The 14,846-nt window shown below is 61.0% G+C and overlaps 1 protein-coding gene across 5 annotated transcripts in view; it reads right to left on the bottom strand.

Moving 5' to 3' along the window:
* Positions 1-344: 344 nt before the first annotated feature.
* TXNRD2 (thioredoxin reductase 2) overlaps positions 345-14,846 on the bottom strand; it is a 34,561-nt gene continuing 20,059 nt past the window's right edge. The window contains exons 11-18 of one of the 5 annotated variants that reach the window (XM_067699879.1): positions 14,537-14,711; positions 6,751-6,887; positions 4,383-4,478; positions 4,054-4,146; positions 2,652-2,723; positions 2,473-2,570; positions 1,408-1,626; positions 345-552 (exon numbers count right to left, since the gene is read on the bottom strand). In XM_067699879.1, coding sequence (XP_067555980.1) covers positions 1,503-1,626; positions 2,473-2,570; positions 2,652-2,723; positions 4,054-4,146; positions 4,383-4,478; positions 6,751-6,887; positions 14,537-14,711 — 795 coding nt within the window. In that variant the 3' untranslated portion in view covers positions 345-552; positions 1,408-1,502. Of the gene's footprint in view, positions 557-1,407; positions 1,627-2,472; positions 2,571-2,651; positions 2,724-4,053; positions 4,147-4,382; positions 4,479-6,750; positions 6,888-11,355; positions 11,749-14,536; positions 14,712-14,846 lie in introns of those variants that run through there. The other 4 variants (XM_067699878.1, XM_067699880.1, XM_067699877.1 and 1 more) reach the window with 4 other exon arrangements.

The raw sequence follows: 14,846 nt of genomic DNA, 5'->3' as shown, positions 1-14,846 counted from the left end.
TGACAGGTGCTGGGGGCCTCCCTCCCCGTCAGCCTCCATGTGCGGGATTAGCCTGAGCCCAGCCGACAAGCTGGATGGGGCCCGGGAAAGCGGAACATTCGGGGGACAGGGCCTCAGCACCATCCCACTCCTGTCACCGGCCATGACACTGGCAGGTGGCTCTGGAACACAGCCTGCGTTCCCAGGAGGCTCTGCTCCAGGAGGAAAGGCAGGGTCCTCCGGGGCGGGGTGATGGGGAGCCCCCGCACGCTGACCCCAGCACAGTATGACTCAGAAGGGATTCCCTATGGTGACGGATGGGCGGCCACCCCGGGTGCGTCGGGGACATCATGGGCAGGGCACACTTCCGGAAAACACCCTCTTTATTTGTGCCCTGGAAACGCCAGTGAACTCAGACGTGGGCAGCCCGCGGGGGGTTTCTGAGCAAGTCGTCATCATCTGGCATGGGCGGGGGTGCGAGATGCAGGCCTGGGCCATCCCTGCAGGGTGCTCGGCGTTGGTCCAGATGCACTGGGCAGGGGCGAGGCTCACCCGGGCTCGGCCTCCAGCATCCTGCCTGCCGAGGATGGGGGTCAGCATGGGGTGGCCCCACGTTCCCACACCCGCCCGCACACAGGGACTCTCGGGGGACAGAGAAGAAACCAGCCAAGGGGTGGCCCTGCCCCACCAGGTCGTGCATAACTGTTAGAAACACCCTGAAATGATAAAGCTCATCAGAGGCAGCCCTGTCCAGGAGGTGTGGAGGAGCCAGTGCCCTGGGTGCCCCAGGAGAGGCTCTGGGCCTGGCCCACTGATCCTCTGCCGTGGCTTGGCCCCTCACGCCCACCTGTGGGCATCCCGTGGGTGCCCACTGCTCTGTCCACAGTCCCCCGGGGCCCTCGGGACCCCAACCCAGGAGGAGCCGACGGCCAGGGGTTGCCCCTCTCAGGCTGACAGGCGGAAAGGCCCCAACCACAGGCATCCCCTTGGCTGGGGTCAGGCAGGGACTTTCTTATTTCCTCCTAGATGAGTCTCAGGACAAACATCACACCCCGGGGCTTCTGGCAGCCCACTCAGCCCGGCTTTGCAAAGTCTAACAGAACCAGACTGCGGGTGGCTCTGAGCACGAGCCTGCGTCTCCACCTTCTGGGCAATAGAGAAAGGAGCTGGGCTGTTCTGAGCGGGGCAGGTGGTAGGGAGGCCCAATGAGCATTCCACACCCTGAGTCCCCAACCCCCCCGCCCCCAGGACAGGCGCTACGGGGTGACCCTGGCCCCCAGACACCGCCTGTACATGAGGAGCAGCAGCAACCCGGCTGGGGTCTGGAGTGCCCTGTGGGGGGTGGGGCCCTCTCGGCAGGTGCAGCTTCTCCTGCACCTGGAGAGCAATTCACAGGGGCACCCTACTCCCCTTAAACATAGGACCTACCTGGCATGTGTACCTGGCTCTGAGCCTCTGCTGAGCCTGGCCGTGGGGGCAGAAGTCATGCTGAGCACCCTGGGTCTAGGGATGGCCGCTTAGCCTCAGCAGCCGGTCACGGTGGGGTCCAGGCCCGAGCGCTTGGAGATGCGCAGCTTGGCCACCTCCTCGGCACAGGTTGGGTGGATGCCCACCGTCCGCATCACCTGCTGGTAGGAGGCCCCACACCTGCACGCCGGGGACAGGGGATTCGGGGGACGAGTCAGTGCAGGGAGGCGTGTTCCAGTCCCCCCGCCTCCATCCTCAGGTGGTAGCACACGGGGGAGAGTTGGGAGGTCACGGTCTCCTCACCGTCCCCCAGCCCTGGCCCCCCTCCTGTCTTCTCCAGCTGGCAGCCAGGAACACCTGCCAACACCTATGCTGGCCCCGCCCCACCTCCCTTGGAGCAAACACCCCGAGCCTGCAGCAGCCAGGCAGCCCCACCTTGGGGCCCACCTCCCACCTGCCTGGCCTGGCCTCCTGCTGCCCCCAGCCCACCAGGCACAGGCCCACTCGCCCTCCTCTCTGAGTTCAGCCCCCTCCCTCTGCTTCACCCCAGCCCTCCTGCCTCTGACAGCCCCTCACCAGCTGCCTGGCCTCTTCATACCCAGAAACCCACCCCCACCAGAGCTTCCACAGCATGGGCCCCGGGGCCCCGCCATGCACAGCCTGCAGCTGGGACCAGCCCCACAGGACACGTACCCCCCGGGAGGCCCTCCCAGCACACTTGATGCCGAGGCCCTGCTCCTGACTGACTGGGCACTCAGCCCCCAACCCTCATTCTGAGCAGAGAAGACCTACTGTGCCCCTCAGGCCTGGCTGGGGACATGAGCCTGTTCCCCCCGGTTGGCCCGGCCAGAGATGGACATGGCCACCTCTCAGGTGACCGACCGGACCCGTCCCATTGGGCAGACACTCTCTGAAAACATGACCATGAGTGACCCTGATGTGGCAGACTTCCAACAGCGGTGCCGCTGACTTTCGGGGGACCCCAGCCTGAGTGTCACGTAACGGCCCACATTCCTGTGGACTTACTTGATCCCCAGAGCAAATCCTTGAGTAACTTCGCCAGCATTGGGGCCAAGGAAGTGCAGGCCCAGCACCAGCTGTGGGGGCTCCCGCAGACACACCATCTGAAAGGCACACGGTCAGCAGGGGCGTGCGCGGCCGTGGGGGCTCTCTCTCATCCCGGCCAGGCCCACGGGGATGCTCACCTTTATGTAACACTGGGACGCATCCCGTTCAGGCACCACGAACTCCAGTGGTTTATAATACGCGTGATAAACCTGGGTGACAAGACACGGATTCCGGGGTCAGCGGCTGCAGCAAACTAAGCCCCGGGGGCATTTTACAGCTCGACAGGCTGTGGGCACAGTGGGGGGTGGGCCGGAACTGCCCGCTCAGCCTGCAGGTTGTGGTCTGGGGCAAGGACAAGGCTCGGCTGGCCTCGGAGGCACCCCTCTCCTCCCGGCACGGCAGCCTGCAGACAGACGCTCTCCCACCAGGCCCAAGACCCCCAAGAACTACAGCAGCGGAACGGGTGCCAGACTGGCCACCCTCTGACTTGCCCCAGAGCCCGAGGCTCAGTGCAGGCACGGGCACCGCCCAGGAGCACAGCCCAGGTGGACGCTGCAGAGAACGGACGGGGCAACCGCAGGCAGTGGAAGGGGGGCCCGGCCGCCCGTCTGGCCTCCCTCGGGCACCTCGGTTCTTGCCGGGCCCTCACTCGAGCCAGCAGGCGGGGCGGGCGCGGCCCCCACCGGAGCTGCTGGACAAAGGCTTTCAGCGCCTGAGAAGGGCCGATAGCGCATTCGGGGCTGCGGCCGAGTAAAAAATGAGCAGAGCCCTCACATGTGCTGCACAGCCATTATTAATTAATGCAGCTTCAGAGAATATTGTTCTAACGAAGACAGAATTGAAAAGAAAACAAACAAAGGGCATTTGGCCATTCAACATTGTGAAACATAAAACAACATCACGGAATGCCACGGACACATGTCCCAGGGCACTTGTGATGAATCGAACAAAAATAGCAAATAAAGTGCCGTTGATGGAGGGAACCGGGGCGCAGGGATGCAGGGCAGGCACTGGAGCCCGGGGCGCTCATTCCCAAAGGGCCCCCGGCCGCTCTGGTGGCCACGTGGGTCCGGTTTCTCCCAGCCCGCCTGCAAGCTGCCACAGCACCCACAGCCCACCAGGCAGACCCCAGAGAAACCCCTCCCTCCGGGGTGGGTGCCTGGGTCTGGGCTGACAGAGGCCCACGAGGACCAGACTCGTGGAGGAGGCACAGGGCCAGGCGGGGGCAGAAGGGCAGGGGTGGAGGCGAGCAGAGGTCGGAGGGCAGGAGGAGCCTTTCAGGTCAAGGCAGACATGCACCCCCCTGAGGTGGGCCGCAGCCCAAAGGTCCCGTCATTCCCGGGGCTGCCCGCCAGCACCGCCAGCCCATCACAGCCATCGTTCCGGGCCCCACGCCCCGCCCTGCTAAGCTGCAGGCCCCAGGAAGCAGGACGCCAACACTCCCGCTTGCCGCAGGCCTCTGTGGGGGCCAGCCATGATAGGGTGGAGGGCCACACAGGCCTGTGTCCTGGCAGCCCCCTCCCTGGGGCCCTGACTCACCTCCACACGCTCCTCTCCATGGCGAGCCACGGCCTCCTCCTCTGACAGCCCCACACAGCCATACTCCAGCGGTGTGAAGACCGTCGTGGGGACCTGGAGGGTGGGCCGGGATTAGGCACCAGAGCGAAGACCCCACTGGGGTACACCGAGAGCAGTAGTTGCAGGCTAGTCCCTGGACAGGCAACCCCCTCTCTTGTTCCCGGGCTGCACCTCACACACAGGTGCACACGCACACGCACATGCTCGCATGCACAGACACACGTGCACCCCCAGAACGAGCTGCAGCTCCCACAGGCTGGAAGTGGCGTCTGAAGAGGAGGGGCACTCACGTTGTCATAGTCCATCAGGTCTGAGGACCGACTGCAGAGCCGCTGGGCTAAGAGCCTCCCGGCCATGATAGCCGTGGGCGTCAGCTCTGGCCGTCCCTGGGAGGTGGGAGCACGGGGTTACTTCAGCTTGACCCTCAGTGGGGGTACCACCTTCCCAGTGGGGCGTCTCCCCCAGACGCATTTTGCCTCTACTTGTCCCCGCATGCTCCCCTCTGTCCTGCTCAGGGGGGAGACAGCTGTGGTCACGGCCCCTTCCCTGGAAAAGGGGGTGAGCCGCTAACAAGCCTGGCCACACCGCCCATACCCACTTGTGACTTCTCTCAGGACCCCTTCTTCACGTCAGTGCCTTTGCAGAGCTGCCCCCACAACAAAGCTCAAAAGGGACCCAACCACCATTTACCCATTCGCACTAACGGATTCGGGCTAAGACGGGCCCTGGGAGCAGCAGTGGGCTCCGACACGCAGCTTGTCTGGCACGTCAAGCCCATTACCGAGCCCAGATCGGACGCTGTTTCATGGAGGCCTCTGCCCCAGGGTGTGTCCTGCCGGGGAGCAGGGGGTGGCACAGCCCCCGTGTCCCCACACGCATCGGCCTGGGGCTGGCTGCCAATCACCCCTGCAGCAGCAGGAAATGCAGATGTTGTTTGACATTCCAGAAATGAATGGAGATCGGCAGCGATAAAGCTGTGTAGGCAGCCCGTGCATTCCACCGGCCTGACTAACTGACTAACGGGGACATAGCCCACACGGCACACGAGGTCTCCCTGAAGCACGGCTTCCCCTCGCCAGACCCCTGGGGGTTAACGCTTCTTGCTGCTCAGAGTGACCTTTCTGAGGGAGCAGGCTGAGTGTTTTAAGACACAGCACTGCCCAGCTAAGCAGCCAGGTCCCCAGGGCAGTGAGCAAGCATGAAGCCTCGTCCACACCAATGGGTCGACTAGGTGGCCAGATGAGCCAGCGGGGGGAGCGGCTGGAGCTCTGACGCACCCAGCGGGCTGTCCCCGTGGTCGCGACACAGGGGGCTGTTTCCGACACAGCATCTCATGAGCCTGGGTTCATGGGGGGCTTGAGGCTCAAGCGGCAGCCAACTGGCTCCCATCTGAGCACTGGCCACGGCGGGGGCGGCCCCTCTGGTACAATGGGGACACCGGGGCCAGGCTGTAGTGCAGGACAGACTGTCTCCAGATGAGCAGGCTGGCCCTTCAGGAACAAAGGGAGGCCCAGCCGTGCATGGCCTCCCCGCGCCCCCTGCCCCATCTCCATGTGTGTGCCAGGCTCTCTGGAAGCCCCCCACCTATCACAAGCTGCAGCAGAGGCTGGGGAGGCTGAGGGAGGGGCGGTCCCACAGCATCGATGATGACTGCCGCCTTTCTGACCCCCACACTGAGCATCTCCTGACACCTGAAATAGCTCATCTGCTTGTCACCTGTGACTGTGACAGAACATCACCTCCACGAGGGCTGGGACTTCTGTCTGTTCCTGCAGTGACCCCAGAACCCAGAAAAGTGCCTGGTGCTCAATGTGTGAAGAATAAACATAAACTAACACCACGGTGGGTTTCACAGCACCCCCAAACTCATATCCCCCCAGTACCTCAGACTGTGCCCTCCTGGGAAGTTGGGGTCTTCGCAGGGATAATTAAAGTGAGGATTGACATGAAGTCAGCCTGGATTCAGGTGGCCCTAAATCCAGGGACAGGCAGGCCCCAGAGGAGATGCTTGTGAAGATACCCGGGGCCTCAGAAGCTAGACCTGGTGAGGAGGGTCCTCCCCAGAGGAGGGAGCACAGCCCTGATGCCTTGACCTCGGGTTTTGGGCCTCCAGAACAGGAAGGAACAAATTCTGCTGTTCTGACCACCCAGTTCGTGGCGCTTTGTGGCGGCACCGTGGAGAGGCCTGCTAGGTCTGGGGGCCCAGCCTATGATTGGGACCCTGCCCTGGCTGCCCTCCTCGGGACGTGATGCACGTGTGCAGGACAGGCCGACCGATCCTGAGGCGCCAGGGCTCATAGCTGAGCAGCCCCCGGTGTTTCTGGGCCCTTAAGGGGGGGCCACTGACAGATGCCTCCCAAGCCGGGCTCATGGGGGTCCGGACTGCCCAAGATCAGAGGTAAACCGAGGCCAGGAGGTCGAGGCCACTCCATGGTGTGCAAACAGACACCATCCCTCAGAGCTGACCCGTGAGGAGCTTCACGGCAGGATCTGTGGACGGTGCCCCCTTGTCCGCCCACCCGTCCACAGAGAGGAGGAGCATGGAGGCGGGGGTGATGCCAAGTCCTCCTGGGGCTCAGCGCAGAGCCCGTGTGAGCCACAAGGCAGGGGTACAGGGTCGGGGGACGGGGTGGGGGCAGGCAGTGGCGCAGGCCGTACCTCCGCCACGTCTCCGATGGCATAGATGTGGGGAACGGAGGTGGCTTCCTGGGCATCAACCAGGATCTTCTGAGTGTTGGGGTTGGTACGCACACCAGCCTTCTCCAAATTCAGACCTCTGGTTTCTGGAACTCGGCCTGAAGGACACAAAGAGCAAGGCTGGGAGGTTTTCATTAGTGGTTCTGACCGAGATTCCTTGTTTTATTTAAAACCCTTCTCAGAATGTCCACTTAGAATTGGTAAGACATCAAGCACCAACAGCGTCAAGGGCCTCAAACATGCGCTCACACATGTATGTACGTACACACACACGTGTGTATACATGTGCACACACAAACACCTGCATAGAGACTCAATGAAAGGACGGAGCAGGAATGGGGAGGAAATGGGGTGGATGGAGAGTCAGCAACAAGACCCTCCTAAACACATCCTATGATACAATTTTGTTTCTTTAAATCATATACACAGTTTATACGTATACATATTCAAAAAGTAAAATTAAACGTGGAAAAAAATCCCTATAACGTGTAAACAACCTAAAACAAAGGGGCCTATTGTAACAGAACACGTGGAAAGACAACTCGGGAGACCCTGCGAACCCACATTGGAACTGTACCTCCGAGGGTCACGTCCCCACAAGTGAAGATACTAACAGGTCCTACGTGTCACTCAAAGAGGATGGTTCAAACTCCGTAACGTCAACTTTGAATTGGAAATTCATGATTTTTTAAAAATACAAGGCTCCTGGCTCTGACCACAGAAACGGTGTAGAAGCAGCAGCAACCAAGGGCGATGTGCCCCCAGCCCCAGACTGTGATCCCTAAGCCCCTCCCCGTGGAAGGGGCCGGACTCCGCGGGGCCAGGTACCCCAGGCCACATGGTGGAGTGATGGACAGGAAGGATCAGCATGGCCGCAGGCTCAGCCCGACAGGACCTTGCAGCCTCTGAAGGCATCAGCCCAAGGGGAAGTCGGAAACAGGACCCAGGCCTCACAGACACTGGGGTCCCATCCCCTGTGTGCATTTCCCGGCAGGGGTGTCTCAGGGTCCTCACGTGGTCCCCCGGGCTGGCCTCCGCCCCCACCAACACACCCCTCCTGCAGCTTGTGCGAGGCAGGACGGTGCTCCACGTGGGTTTACCTCTCTCTGCCACCAGGCTGTGGCCTCGTGTCCCCACATCTGGCAGCGGCCGTTCCTCCAGCACCCGTGGCGCACGAGCTGACCCAAAGGAGGCAGACAGTGCGCACAACCTCACCCCCCCACTCCCCGGGCAGCCCCAGCTCCGAGACCTCCAGGGCCTACACTGCACACCCACCCATCCCTGCAGGCAGTCAGCGCACGAACCCTGCTCTTGGGGGAGAGGCCAGAAGGGGAAGTGCCAGGCACTGCCGGCTCCGTGTGCTCACAGCCTGCGCCCCGTCACAGCTGAGCTGCCTCACCACCCTTTCTCTCCCAGTTCAGACGATGTGGCCTCGTCGAGCCAGGGCGGCAAGGGCCACTCTTCCTGCCCGACCCCAGGGGGGCAGCGGGTGGCCCCCGTCACCGTGGCTGGGGGATTCCGACGGCAGGACGCATGGCTTCAAAGGCACAGTTCCCACAGCTTCCATGGCTCAGGCCCCAGAGGTCGGGTGGTGGCTGGTGGAGCCCGGGGAGGGGAGCCTTAAGTCTCCAGCTGCTCTCCTGGCGGGAAGTCAAAACACAGGCTCAGCTAAGCCTGCTTCTTGAGCGGATGGCTCTGGCCTCTGCATTCGGCTCGGCCCCAGGAATCGGGGACTGAGGGCTGGCGCCCTTCGCCGTCAGATTGGACACGGGTAGTGCAAGGCCAGGAGGGCCCCACCTTCTGACGGCACCAGTACTGGCCCTATGGTCCTGATGGAGACCCATGAGTGCAGAGTGGGACCTGCCGCCTGCCCAGCATCCTGCCAAGGTGCCTGGGGACCCAATGGGCACCTGGGAGGGGACTGGACTGTGCTCCCAGAGAGGAGGGAGCTGGCCCCACAGGCAGGACTGGAGGGCATGGGCTTAGTGGGCGACAGTCCCTTATGCAGGGGCTCATAGCTCAGTCCTCAGGTTCCTCCCCAGGCCCCCGGGCCCTGCGCCTCCCGGTGACACTCTGGGCTGGGGCTGGAGAGTCCAAGGGCAAAGCCGGCAGCACTTGGACCAGCTGCTCTGACGCCGGCCATGCTGTCCCAGGCTCTCCCTTGCACCCCTGCCTGGCTGGTCACAGGAGGTCAAGAGTGCTTCCTCCTGCGCCTGTGGTAACCATGGTAACTACACACCTTGCAGATGCCAGCAAACCATATCCCAGATCCCGAAGGAAATAAAGATAAATTTGAAAGTAGTAACAGGAGACGGTAACATATGCTGGAGTTAGGTGGCCTCTGCAGTCCATTTTGAAGCCAGGATTTTTTAGGACGTTCTGCATACATGAACTTGGAAAGTATGTGGGATGTGTGAGCCAAGCCACTGGTAAAAAGAATAAATGGATGGCTCATGGGGGGTGCGGGGCAGTACAGTGAAGAACAGGCCGCATGCAGCAGGCACTCCACTGACGCTTCCAGAATGAAGACTGAAGGAAGGGAGGGGCTGGAGCAGGCGAAGCCCCAGGGGCAGCCGCGGGCACCTCAGGGCTTGGAAGCTGGGCCTTGCGGGTGAGGCCTGGGGTGGGCAAGCCCTCAACAGGGGTCACACAGGGAGGGACAGGCCCACGCCCTCTGCCGTGCTGCCCCCTCGTGCTCAGAGCAGGGGGTCATGCCCTCCCTTTCAGCTCAGGCCCAGAGCCCCAGAGGAAGATGGAGAACGGGTGTGGGGTCCGGGGGGCTACCCAGTGGCTGGTCGCTCGGGCGCCAGCTCAGGCCCAGGCTGGGCTTACATGGCAACGGTCACGTCATCCTCCGACTGCCTCCCTCGCACCTTGTGTGCAGGTAGTGCTCCTCCCACGATTGGTGGAGGCCCGTCCCGGTCACCCTGCATGTCACGGTCACACACTGCCCTGTCCTACACGCGGGCTGCCTGCTCCTCGCCCTGCACGGGGTTGGTGGGCCCCCAGGATGAGGATGGCACCCTCAGGGGGGCTTCGGGGCGCAGGCAGGGCTGCCCCCTCCTCAGTGGCAGTGGGCTCTGCTCATTTGCAGGGCGGTGGAGGGGGGACTGTGAGGATTGAATTTGCGCTTCTTTGACTACTAGTAAAATTCGGTGTTTTTTTGGCCACATGTTAAATTAGCTGTATCTCCTCTTGAGAATGCCTGATACTGCCCTTTTCATTCATTTATACGCATCCTCGTGATTCTCTTCCCTTGAAAGAGTTTCTTCCTTAAAACCCACGTGACTCGCTGCCGTGCTTATTACAAATGACGAGAGCACTAGAACTCCACGTACGAGCAGACACCCGGCTTCCTCCTTGGAGGCGATGTCCACACACCCTGCCCTTGGAGCTGCCCCTCGCCTGCTGGCCGGAGTCCCTCGGGGGGACTGTGTGAGCTCCGGTGCCTCGAAGCTGGGATGGCCCTCCCTCCCAGCGCCGACTGCCCAGGGCAGCATTGCGCCCGAGAGCGCTCGATGCGGCCGGGCCAGTCCAGCCTCCTCTGGTCGCACTGGGAGAACCACCAGCTGGTCATGGCTACTTGCTCCTCAGCACACGGGGACGCAGACAACCAGATACACGTCCTCTCACGTGCCCCTTGCCTCCCGTTACAGGAAGACGGGCATTCCCTCCAACTTCATGCCTCCTTGGAGCACACTTCCCGACGAGCAGGGGGATCGTGTAACGAGGGAAGATTTCAGTGCCGGCAGGAGTGTGAATGGTGAGCACAGGCTGTGGTCAGACACTGCAGCGAGGGTGCACAGGCAGCAAAGTGCCGGGAGGCAGGGACCCACCCTGGGCGACCCTCCCAGGGGGCACAGCCAGGCCACTGTGGGGTCCCCACCTAAGAGAACACAGCCACACAAGGGGCTGTGTCCTCGGGCCCAAGGGCTTCAGTGTGGTCGTTGGGTGCTGCTGGGAAGCTGGCCTCCAGTCCTGAGCCAGATCTCACGAGCTCCCTTTTCCCATGTTTGAGGCTCAAACGTGACACAGGTAAACGGCAATGGCTTTTTGCTAAGACAAAGCCTGAGGAAGAGGAGATGGCTTCAGGGGCTGACTCCCCCTGCCTTGTCTCGAGGCAGGCACTCTGGGCCCCGTAACAGTGGCCACCTGGGTGGGCTCTTCCAACTTGGGCAGGGCTCCTGTGGCCCAGGGATGGACGTGCCAGAGCCTTCATCCTTCCCTGGAGGCTGGAGATGCTGAGGGGCCCGGGACCGTTTCAGCTCCTGGTTTTTCCGAGGTCATGGTGCTCTAGCCATTCTTTAAAATAAGAGGAAGCTACAAGGAAGCTGAAGGCTCCTGCTCGGAGGTGTCCACTCAGGGCCAGCCAGTCCTGCTCCCACCCCCCACCCCCCCACCACCACAGCCAGGCTCCAGGCCACAAGTGGTTAACTGTGCGGGTGAACACGAGCCTGCGGCAGGCGGGCTGACTGTCTTCACTCAGCACCGTAATCGGCACATCTGCAGACAGGAAATCCTCCTCCTGCGAGTTCCCAGCCTGTTATCTAAGACACCTGGTGTGGGTGGGTGATTCACAGACAAACAATGAGCCGGCCCCCTGCACAGCAATTAACTGCTTTAGCTGCTAATGTGTTTAATCCACCACGTGGAGATCAAGGCTGCACCGAGGAAGAGGCTGGCAGACTGCAGGGCCCACGTCCCATCCCCGCATCTGTGAGCCTCGTCGGCTGTGGCCAAGGCCGTCCACGTGGACCGTCCACAGGGCACGAGGCGCATCTTTCCCTTTTCATTTTTAACACGTCAAGTCCAGACGGTGTGGATGCAGCACTGGCGTCTGGGCAGACCTACAGTCTGCGAGCTCTTTGCCTCCTCGGCCGTGCCGCCCAGGTCGTTGTATTTTGACCTCCAGGATCACCCTTTGTTGCAAGTAGAAATAACGCTTGGTTCAAGGCTTACCTGGTAAACGGGCGGAGAACATTCCCGGTTGTTAAACTGGGAAATGGTTCCTGAATGTTTACAAAACCCGGCGGGAGCAGTGGCCCCGCCAGCACTTGCCCGTGCAGACCCAGGAGGCGTGCCAGGAACCCGCCACCGCAGCGCCGCCTCGGAAAGCAAGGTCAGAGGCCAAGGACTGTGAAAAGCTTCCACCCCCAGCATCAATCACGCCCGGCAGACTGTCTGGGGGATGCTCTTTTTGAAAATACAGAAAACAAAACCAGTTGGGGAGGGCTCCCGGGGCCTTGCCTGCCGCCCACCAGGGTCGTCTGGACGCTGGGAGGACCCTGAGGCTTTCCGAGGGCCCGGCCCCTCACCCTCTGGCTGCTGCCAGCAGCGTGGGCTCAGCTGATGGCATCTGGGTGCAGGCCGGCGCCTCAGTACAAAGGCGTTGGGGACCAAGCGGGAGGATGGGGTGCGAGTAGGAGGGGGAACCAGCCACCTCGCCAGTTAGAACGGATTTTAAATTAATAACAATCAGTTTATGTTTCTGGGTCTGAGTAGCGTTCATCAAAATAAACCTACGTAAGATTTACTTTTACAATTTGGTCAAGAACATTTCCTCTGGTAATCTAGCGGATCTTGGTCAAGAGGCAGTAAGTTCACTCCGGGGCATTTCAGATCTTTGCCTCGTTCCTCAGAAGTGAATTGCTGACTCCTCCAGAGTTTATTTCATTTTCTGATTTCCCACTACTCTAAGCACCGCAGCTTCTCAGAAGTGCACTGCTGCCCGGGCCCACCTCCGGGGACGTGGGGGCCTGGGAAGCCGGGGTGGACAAACGCTGGGGGACAGGCCCTCTGAGGGCTCGGTACACTCGCCGAGTGCTGTGGAGCCGGACAACAAGTTTGACGACCACACGGACTCAGAGCCCAGGCCCAGACCGTGGACGAGTGACCGGGCTCAGCACGAAGAGACCCACGGGCTGGAAACACGGGAGAACGAAGACACTGACCGTCCCTACGTTTAAAATGCAAGTTGACAGATCAGGAAAAAGGGTCCCAAGCCCACGGGCCACAGGCACCAAGGCAGGTGGGTGTCCCGGCAGGTGAGCCCACACGCCCTCGGGAGCAGGACCCGCAGCCCCTCTGTGGGGAGCCCCTCGCAGCGCCTGCACTCTCTGCTCCATCCTCAAAGCCCATTCCTCTCCAGGCTGACCGTCCCAGCCCTGGCAGGGGCCCCCCAAATCCACTCTCCCCTTCTCTGTGGGGGCAGCTGGGTGCAGGGAGGGCCCAGCCTGGGAGGGAGTGTGCCCGACAAGGTCACCAACAAGCCGTTTCTGCATGGCCACACTTGCTCGGCCTTCACCCCCACAAACAGGTGGACCCATGCCTCTCGGGGAGCGGGAGGCAGGGTGGCAGCCAGCCCACGCCTGCTGGGAAAGGCCCGGGGCCTCTGCCCTATCACTAGACACTGCCTTTGCAAATCTGCAAAGTGTGATTTCTGGCAAGGCCGGGAGGACACCCACTCCCAACACGAGATGACCCACAGAGCTGAAGGCAGCCAGGGGGACGCGTCAGAAGCAACAAGAAGCCGGCTAGAAGCTACACGTATCCATTACGTTCACATCTCCATTACGTTCACGTATTAACAGCAGCTGGCTTCTGCATGCCACTGTCCACAGCAGCATTTTCCAAGACACCCAGAAGATAGAAGCAACCCAAGTGTCCACTGGCAAATGCCCAGATGAGCCTAGTGTGCCATATGCAGCACTGCCCACCTTCACAGGTTATGACACGGACAACCTCCAGGACACAATGCCAGTGAAGTAAGTCAGACACAAAAAGGGAAACACTGTAGGGTCCCACTCACTTGAGGGACCTGGTCATCAGAGTCACAGAGACAGAAAGTAGGAGGGTGGGGACCAGGGCCTGGGAGGGGGTGGGGGGTTATCTGATGGGGACAGAGTTTCCATTTGGGACGATGAAAAGTTCTGGAGATGGAGGGTGGTGTGTGAATGTACTTAATATCACTGAACTGAGCACTTAAAAATGGTTAAGATAGTAAATTTTTTTTTTTTTTTTTTTTGCGGTACGCGGGCCTCTCACTGTTGTGGCCTCTCCCGTTGCGAAGCACAGGCTCCGGACGCGCAGGCTCAGCGGCCATGGCTCACGGGCCCAGCCGCTCCGCGGCATGTGGCATCTTCCCAGACTGGGGCACAAACCCATGTCCCCTGCATCGGCAGGCGGACTCTCAACCACTGCACCACCAGGGAAGCCCAAGATAGTAAATTTTATGTTACTCACACGTTAAAACAGTTTAAAAAAGGTAAAAACTCCGTTATCGTTTGTATGTTATAAACAGCTATCTTGAAGCTACGGTGGAAAACAAGTCTAATTTACTAAAAAAACACATCTACACCAAGGTTTAAAATTAGTAGGAAATGTACGCGAGGCCTCGATAAACCGCCCATAGGACTAACTAGTCTCCCCGACGAAAACCCAGCTGCCTGCGACCCACCATCCACAGCTCTTCCTTGGTTTTCATTTCCAGTGCGAGGAGCGCTGGGGAAGAAAGACCAGGAGAGCACAGTGTGCTCGGACGGAGGAGGAGCGAGGCTGGTCAGGGCCGCCTCATGGCCTTTATCCAGCCCCCACCCAAGAGCCAGCAGGGTGACGAGCGCCAGGAGTGGCGAGAAGGGGGCCAAGATGCCCAATGGAGGGGAAGGCGGTACGCCTTGTCCCCCGAGTGTGCGTAGGAGCACCTGGTCCCCGAGTGCGCGTAGGAGCACGGGGTCCCAAGCATCCTTACCTACGGCCCACAGGACGGTGTCAAAGGTGCCTGTGTCCTTCTTGTCGGAGGCGAGGTCCACCCAGGTGACCTGGAGTCGCCCGTCTGAGAGCCTCTCCACTCTCAAGGGGGTGCAGCCCCTCAGGATTCGGGTGCCATGAACAGCCATGTGCTCTGTGACCAAGGAAGCCATTTGCTGCAAAGCACAAGAGGACATGCCTTGAGGACCGGGCAGCAGTGGGAGTGTCACTGCTGAGGCCTGTGGAGAGGACCTGGGCCTACAGCCTGAAAAGACCCGGGGCCCCAGGGGAGTCTGTCCAATGGAAGAGGT

This window comes from Pseudorca crassidens, chromosome 12 (genome assembly GCF_039906515.1).
Source record: "Pseudorca crassidens isolate mPseCra1 chromosome 12, mPseCra1.hap1, whole genome shotgun sequence".
NCBI lineage: Eukaryota > Metazoa > Chordata > Mammalia > Artiodactyla > Delphinidae > Pseudorca > Pseudorca crassidens.
Note: the sequence above shows the minus strand (reverse complement) of the source record. Positions and strands in the feature narration are given on the sequence as shown.